The sequence below is a fragment of the Sinocyclocheilus rhinocerous genome, unplaced genomic scaffold (assembly GCF_001515625.1).
Source record: "Sinocyclocheilus rhinocerous isolate Xijiao unplaced genomic scaffold, SAMN03320098_v1.1 scaffold2549, whole genome shotgun sequence".
Taxonomy (NCBI): domain Eukaryota; kingdom Metazoa; phylum Chordata; class Actinopteri; order Cypriniformes; family Cyprinidae; genus Sinocyclocheilus; species Sinocyclocheilus rhinocerous.
The window spans coordinates 4,371-12,449 of NW_015644382.1; the positions used below are offsets into that span (position 1 = coordinate 4,371).

The 8,079-nt window shown below is 40.1% G+C and overlaps 1 protein-coding gene across 1 annotated transcript in view; it reads left to right on the forward strand.

Annotated features, from left to right (window-relative positions):
- Positions 1-8,079, forward strand: part of tmcc1a (transmembrane and coiled-coil domain family 1a) — a 16,364-nt gene that overhangs the window by 3,605 nt on the left and 4,680 nt on the right. Inside the window, exon 2 of the mRNA XM_016576031.1 lies at positions 2,300-2,907. Coding sequence (XP_016431517.1) covers positions 2,300-2,907 — 608 coding nt within the window. The remainder of the gene's footprint in view (positions 1-2,299; positions 2,908-8,079) is intronic.

An 8,079-nucleotide genomic window follows, 5' to 3' on the forward strand; every position in this document is an offset into this window, starting at 1 on the left:
TATTTTAAAGTATTGGTTGGTTGTATTAACTATTGTGAAAACATTTGAGAGTTTTGTGCACATTGTTTTGAGAAAATTATTTGCATGATTTGTAATCTGTATAAAATGACGTACAATCTGTTTAGGAAAATTACAAAGTATTCAGATCACTGTGTTAACAGTTTTGAGAACAGTGACCTGAGTTTGGACACGTGTCAAATCGATTGAGAAAAACTGTAATGGCAAAATGAATGTTTGGAAATGTAAACTGATATTTCCTACTGACACACTACAGCAAAAGATAGAAATAACTGACTTCAAACCATTTTTAGCTGGTGACAGTACTAGTGTTCTAATGATTGTACCTTTAGTGGTACAAGAACATGTCACTGGAGCAGTACCCTTAAAAGGACAACGTTGTACCTTATCTACTATTATACTATTATAGGGACAGTTGTGGCCTAATGGTTAAAGACTCAGACTTATAAACTTGTAAACAAGTCTCAGTACCGGCAGGACATGTAGGTAGGGGAAGTTCATGAACAGTGCTTGGATAGGTGAAATGCAGAGGACAAATTCCGAGTATGGTTTACCATACATGGCCTTTGCATCACTTAATTTTACTATTCGCGATTAAAAGTAATATGCCCTCATAAGGTGCTACAATTTACCTTTTAGCAGTAAATAAGGTACAAAGATGTTCCTTTCAGGGTACTGCCCCAGTGACAAGCTGTTGTACCCCTTAAAGTTAGAGAGATTTGACTGCAATATATCATGTAATGTAAATTGATATTTCCTACTGACACACTACAGCAAAAGATATTTTGGCCACCACTACACACACACACACACATATATATAATTGCAACGAAATTAATGTCAAACTTATTTTTTAAATTTTTACATTATTTTCATTACAATTTAAGTCAGTGTAAAATTAATATTTAGCCTATGTATTTTGTAAATGCACGTTATACGTTATCTTTTTGTAAACAATTATTCTGTGCATGTACGGTTACACCTGTTGTTAACACTACTCCGGCATTTTCGACCCTCAAAAACGGAGACTTTTGAAAACGCTGCAGACCCTGTTTTAGTTTGAAACTCCAGGGTTGCGTTTCAGTGTAAACGGACCAAACGGAGACTTTTGAAAACGATGGCGTGGCTGCCCACATTCGCTCTGCGTATCCTTGACAAACGTGTAAACAATAACATGCTCATTGTTGTACTCATAGATATGCATAGGTAGATTCCCCATTCGACCGCTCCAAGCACGTAGACACGCGTCCACCATCTAAATAATAGGGCATCTACCTATTAGAGCTGCATGATTCTGGATAAATTGAGAATCACGATTTATTTATTTTTTTGTCTCAAATAGAGATCACGATACTCCCATGATTCTGAACTAAACAAAATAATGTAACAAAATATTATTGCTGCAGTCTATTTAAAAGTGTTTAATTAATTTGAATTAATTATTAAACATTTTAATATATATATGTATTTAAAATATAATATATTTAATACACCAATTATTAATATTAAAATTAAGAAAAAGTTGTTTGTATGAATGATTCAATGATTCACTCATGAATACTTCACTTATTTCATTACTGTATGATCAGCATTTTTGAAAAAAAATCTCTTGAATGAATGATTCAATGACAAATAATTTTTTTAAAAGTCGATTGTCGCCACCTAGTGGTGAAACTATGCAATCGACACAAACCCAATTACTTTCAAAAGGGGATTTGCTTTAATGTTTATATATGAGCTATAAGCTTTCATCCCATTATTTCTGTGATAATATGAATGACTGTAAGACAGAAATAATACTGTGTAGTTGAAAAGACTGTTTGTGAAGCTGTTTCTTACTCAAACATGGTAAATGTCTGCTCTCTCTGTGTCAGCGGCAGTGCAAACGCAGATTTGAATGTTGCAGTATGATTTTTACAAAGGTTTAATAGACATGAGCGAATCGTTGTCATTTAAAAATGGGATCACATGGGTGTTTGAATGGAGAATGTGATTTTTTTTTAACGATTAATCGTGCAGCTGTACTACCAATACATATTTATGGTTGTACCTGCATGAATGGTCATGTGACATGCATTTTCGGTTGCATAGTGTGGACTGAGATCGTTTCTGAAACGCAATGAAAACACCAGTATAGACGAAGATAGTTTTCATTTTAAAATGCTGTTTTAAAACCAAAACGCACTAGTGTGAACAGGGCCTTAATCTCCTTCCTCGCTCATGTCTCGCTCTCCTCCCTCCCTCAATCTTCCACACCCCTCCACATTGCCTCCATCCTCAGGTGTTTGAGAAGAAGAACCAGAAGGCTGCGGCGAGCATCGCCCAGCTGCAGCGCAAGCTGGAGCATTACCACCGTCGTCTGCGCGAGGCGGAGCACAGCAGCGTGCAGCGGCAGCCCAAAGACACGCTGCGCGACATGCAGCAGGGCCTGAGGGATGTGGGGGCCCGGGTCATCACGGGCCTCAACGAGGGGGTGGTGGACAGCCTGCACTCGGCCGCGGGGGCCGTGGCCTCCAAACCGCGCGAGATCGCTTCGCTCATCCGCCACCACTTCGGCAGTGCAGACAACATCAGCGTGCTGAGGGACGGGGCGGAGGAGGCTGAGGACAGAGCCTCCGCCGCACACCTGCAGTCCAGCCCCAAGTTCGGCAGCGACGAGGACTGCTCCAGTGCCACCTCGGGATCCAACGGCATGACGGGGGCCCCTGGGGGCCCGCCCAGCTCCAGGGGGAACACGCTGGAGCGGGGCCACCGCGGCAGCCTGGACATGCTGATGCAGGAGCTGCGAGACACGCAGACGCGCCTGGAGGAGACGCTGGAGAGTGTGAGGAGCGGATATATGAAGGAGTGCAGGCTAGTGATGCAGGCGCTGCAGGAGGAGAGGTTCAGGTACACACACACACTCACACACACACACACAGATCACAGTACATACAGTCTAGAGCAGAGCTTCTCTTCTGGGTTTGCTTCAGGACCTATATCATACTGGACATGCAGTAGCAATCCAGCACTGAAACACAAAAATCACCCATAATGTCCTTATAATCAAACAGACAAATGTATGGAGACTGTGAATATGGCTGGCCAGCAAGATGTTATACATTGTGATGATGGCGTTTGCACAGTCTGCACCTACTTTATTTGCACAGTCTAAAGTAGGACTGTGCAAATAAACGAATGCCATTATCATGCGCATCTCGTCAGTAAAGTCGGTTCTGTGATTAGTAGTAAATCTCCATCACCTGCTTTCAGATGGAGCAGCATTTACTACACAGAGCCGTAGATCACTGACAAGCTATGCAATATCGCGTTCATTATCGCCGATGTATCGCCTGCAATTATGAACGCGATATTGTGTAGCTTGTCAGTGAACTACGGCTCTGTGTAGTAAATGCTGCTCCATTTGAAAGCAGGTGATGGAGATTTACTACTAATCACAGAACCGGCTTTACTGATGAGATGTGCATGATTATCGCATTCGATTATTTGCACAGCCCTAGTCTAAAGTGTCAATGGTTTTTATAGAGCTTTTGCTCTTTCGTTTATATCTGCTTGTAGTCATTATATGAATGAGAAAATAAAAAGTGTAATGTGCTTGATTTTGAAAAAGAGCACATGAAAGCACATGAAATAATTCAGTTCGGTACTCGCTGTCTGACAGATGGCTTTCTGTGTGCTTTTAGTACAGTAGTACAGTAGTTTATTTACTGAATTACTGACATTAAGTTTGGACTGTAGAGTTAGAAGAGAACTGATACTTTTGCCTATTTTCTCCTAAAGTTTTTTTTTCATCCATTATTCAAAATCAAGTGGAGTTTTTCTTCTTGCCACAGCTGCCTGACATTTGGGGTCTAAATACATAGGCCTAGATAAGTCAAGTCAAGTCACCATTATTTATATAATGCTTTTTACAATGCAGATTGTGTCTAAGCAGCTTTACAGTATTAAACAGGGAAATAGTGTGTTGAAATAGTGTGCCATTCTCCTCTGGCCAGACGAAACCAGCAGTTTAATTCTAGGCTGCAACAAAGTCCGATTGTTCAGAGGAATCATCTGGTTCCCGTGGACTATAATGCAATAAGTGTTCGCTCAAATACTGAGGCACTAAACCATTCAGGGATTTATAGGTAATTAGCAAGATTTTAAAATCTATACCATGTTTAATAGGGAGCCAGTGCAGTGTTGACAGATCCGGGCTAATATGGTCATAATTCCTGGTTCTAATAAGAACTCTAGCTGCTGCATTTTGGACCAGCTGGAGTTTGTTTATTAAGCGTGCAGAACAACCACCCAATAAAGCATTACAATAATCTAACCTTGAGGTCATGAACGCATAAATGAACGTTTCTGCATTTGCCATTGACAGCATAGGTCGTAATTTAGGTATATTTTTTAGATGGAAAAATGCAGTTTTGCAAATGCTAGAAATGTGGCTTTCTAAGGAAAGATTGCTATCAAATAGCACACCTAGGTTCCTAACTGATGACGAAGAATTGACAGAGCAGCCATCGAGTCTTAGACAGTGTTCTAGGTTATTACATGTGGAGGTTTTAGGTCCGATAATTAACACCTCTGTTTTTTTTTAGAATTTAACTGTAAGAAATTACTAGTCATCCAGTTTTGTATATCAACTATGCATTCTGTTAGTTTTGCAAATTGGTATGTTTCGTCGGGCCGCAAAGAAATATAGAGCTAAGTATCATCAGCATAACAGTGAAAGCTAACACCATGTTTCCTGATGATATCTCCCAAGGGTACATGTAGGGTCCAAAGGTCCTAGTACTGAGCCTTGTGGTACTCCATACTGTACTTGTGATCGATATGATAAGTTTTTTATATCGATTATGCATTCTGTTAGTTTTTCAAATTGGTATGTTTCGCCGGGCTGCGAAGAAATATAGAGCTGAGTATCATCAGCATAACAGTGAAAGCTAACACCGTGTTTCCTGATGATATCTCCCAAGGGTAGCATGTAAAGCGTAAAAAGAAACTGTCCTAGTACTGAGCCTTGAGGTACTTCATACTGCACTTGTGATCGATATGACACCTCTTCATTCACTGCTACAAATTGATGGCGGTCAGATAAGTACGATTTGAACCATGCTAATGCACTTCCTCTAATGCCGACATCATTTTCTAGTCTTTTCAAAAGAATGTCGTGGTCAATAGTGTCAAACGCAGCGCTAAGTTCCAGTAGCACTAATAGAGAGATACAACCATGATGGGATGATAAGAGCAGGTCATTTGTAACTCTAATGAGAGCAGTCTCAGTACTATGATACGGTCTAAATCCTCACAGAGAATATTTTTCTAAGAAGGAAAATAGTTGTGATGATACTACCTTTTCTAATATCTTTGACAGAAAAGGGAGATTCGAGATCGGTCTGTAATTAATTAATTATTTGGGGTCAATTTGTGGTTTAATAATGAGAGGCTTAATATCAGCCAGTTTGAAGATGTTTGGGACATATCCTAATGACGAATTAATAATATTCAGAAGAGGATCTATGACTTCTGGAAGCATCTCTTTTAGTAGCTTAGATGGAATAGGGTCTAACATACATGTTGTTGGTTTAGATGATTTAACAAGTTTATACAATTCTTCCTTTCCTATAGAAGAGAATGAGTGGAATTGTTCCTCAGGGGATCTATAGCGCACTATCTGATGTGATACTGTGGCTGACGCATAGACTGTATAAAAACATGGACATAGTGTCCGTGACGTCCACCCGTAGGTTTCTGAAAAGCGTTTTTGAAGCTCAAAGTGGGCGGAGCCGACCGTCGCCATCTTGGCAGCGTGTCACCTCGCGTCACTCCCAGATAATCGAAAATGGGCAAAGAGGCGGGAGCTGGTTGCTGAAACCACGCCCACCTAGCTCGACAGTGGTGACAGCAGCGGCAATCCACCTGTCACTCAAGTGGCCACGCCCTTAATTATGCAGAACTTAATATGATTTAAACGGATGAGTTATAAAAAAAATTCACCCCCCTCACAGTTGTCATGAAGGGCAAAATTAGCTATATAGACCAAAACCACTTTTTGTACCAGGCTGTAAACATATTTTTTTCTGCTGTAAAGTTGGGCATTTTAACATGGGGAGTCTATGGGACTGACTCCCTTTTGGAGCCAGCCTCTAGCGGCCAGTCGATGAATTGCAGTTTTAGTCACTTCCGTGTTGGTTTCACGAGAGAGACCGGAAGGTTGCCGCTTGGGCTGATGGCTACATGGCTACAATTGTATCTCTAATAGTATCGATCTTAGAAGTAAAGTAATTCATAAAATCATTACTACTATTCTGTTGGGAAATGTCTGCACCTGCTGATGTTATATTTTTTTGTTAATTTAGCCACTGTATTGAATAAATACTTTGGGTTGTGTTTGTTTTCTTCTAAAAGAGATGAAAAGTAATCAGATCTAGCAGTTTTTAAGGCTTTTTCTGTAGGATAGGGTACTTTCCCGCCAAGCAATACGAAATACCTCTAGTTTTACCGGGCTGCTGTCTTGAGGGCACGAGTGTGCTCCTTATATCACGGTGTCAGACTGTTTTCCTTAATCTTCCTTAAGCGTAAAGGAGCAATCCTCTTTAATGTTCTTTTTAGAGATCTCCGACTGGCAAAGTCGAACATCATTATCTTACTGAATTTACGTTTAGCATTAGCCAGCACTTTTAAATTTGCCAAGATGTCAGGCTCTGGCTCCCGGTAAACATTGGACTATGGTGGCTGGTGTCTCTATTTTCACGTTCCGTACAATAGAATCACCAATAACTAGAGCACTTTGATCAGGTTTCTCAGCGGGTGCGTCACTGAGTGGGGAGAACCTGTTTGATGATTTGATCGGAACGGAAGAGCGGTGTTTTGACCCGCGACTATGACACAGTCGCCCTGCTGAGGGTGCTCTGTAACCGGAACCTTACAATGTACAGGACTCGCTGACCTAGTCACATCTAGAAATCTTCTCTGTCAGCCTAACTATTTCCCTGCATTTATCACATGTGAATCCCTCGCTGCTGACAGAGACAGATGAACTGTACATGAGGCAAGCAGTGCAGGTGACAATGCAATGAGAAGCCATTACTCACCGTTACTGTAGAATAATTCCGACTCAACACAGTTGTTTGATGGACTTGAAAAAATGTAGCGAGAGAGAAAATAAATAGAGTGAGACAGAGAGAAAAAAGAAGCGGATATGAAACACGAATGGGGATGTGATTGTCCAGCTAACAGGCTAACGTAATGCTAAGGCGCTGCTAATGTGCTAGTGGTTAAAATGAAAAGACTAAAGGCTGGGAGATACAATTGAAATTTTTAACCCTGTCATTTATTTAAATCATTCAACCATGTCAGCGATACATGTCAACAAATAGTAATTGGGCTCTTCAGTATGACAAATTGTTATAGGTTTCACCAGATAAGGAATTGGGTGAAGTGATATGTACTATATAACAAATGTGATCTGTGTGATTATACAGCTCTAATCTGCTAAATGCAACTAAAAGCAATTACTATATCAAGATATTAGAAACATTAATATCATTATTTCCTGTAAAGCTGGTCTGAAACAATGTGTTTTGTGAAAAGCGCTACACAAATAGGTTTGACCTGAGTAAATCATGCAATGTCCATGTTAGTTATTCATCTAATATTTTGATGTAGCATTTTCCCTGCTCTTCATGACTGTATCAGAAACAGATTTTTGGGTCGTGACCCTCCAGATTTGTGGGCCTGAAATAGACTCAGATTAGACTTTTTCCTCTTAAATGGTAAACGTTCGAGTAGGAGAGCGAGAATGTGAGCTCACAGAGAGAGAAATGAATGGACAAACATATTTCTGCCCTAAATGTCCAGACTGCGGTCAAGCATTTTTTTCTGTTGGCTTGTAATAACGGAAGCACAAAAATATAGCTGGAAAATCAACATGCTGTCAAGCTAATGGATAATTGAAGTTTTGCAGTTGTTAAAGGAATAGATCATATATACATATATATATATATATATACACATACATATACACACACATATACATATATATATATATATATATATATATATACACACACA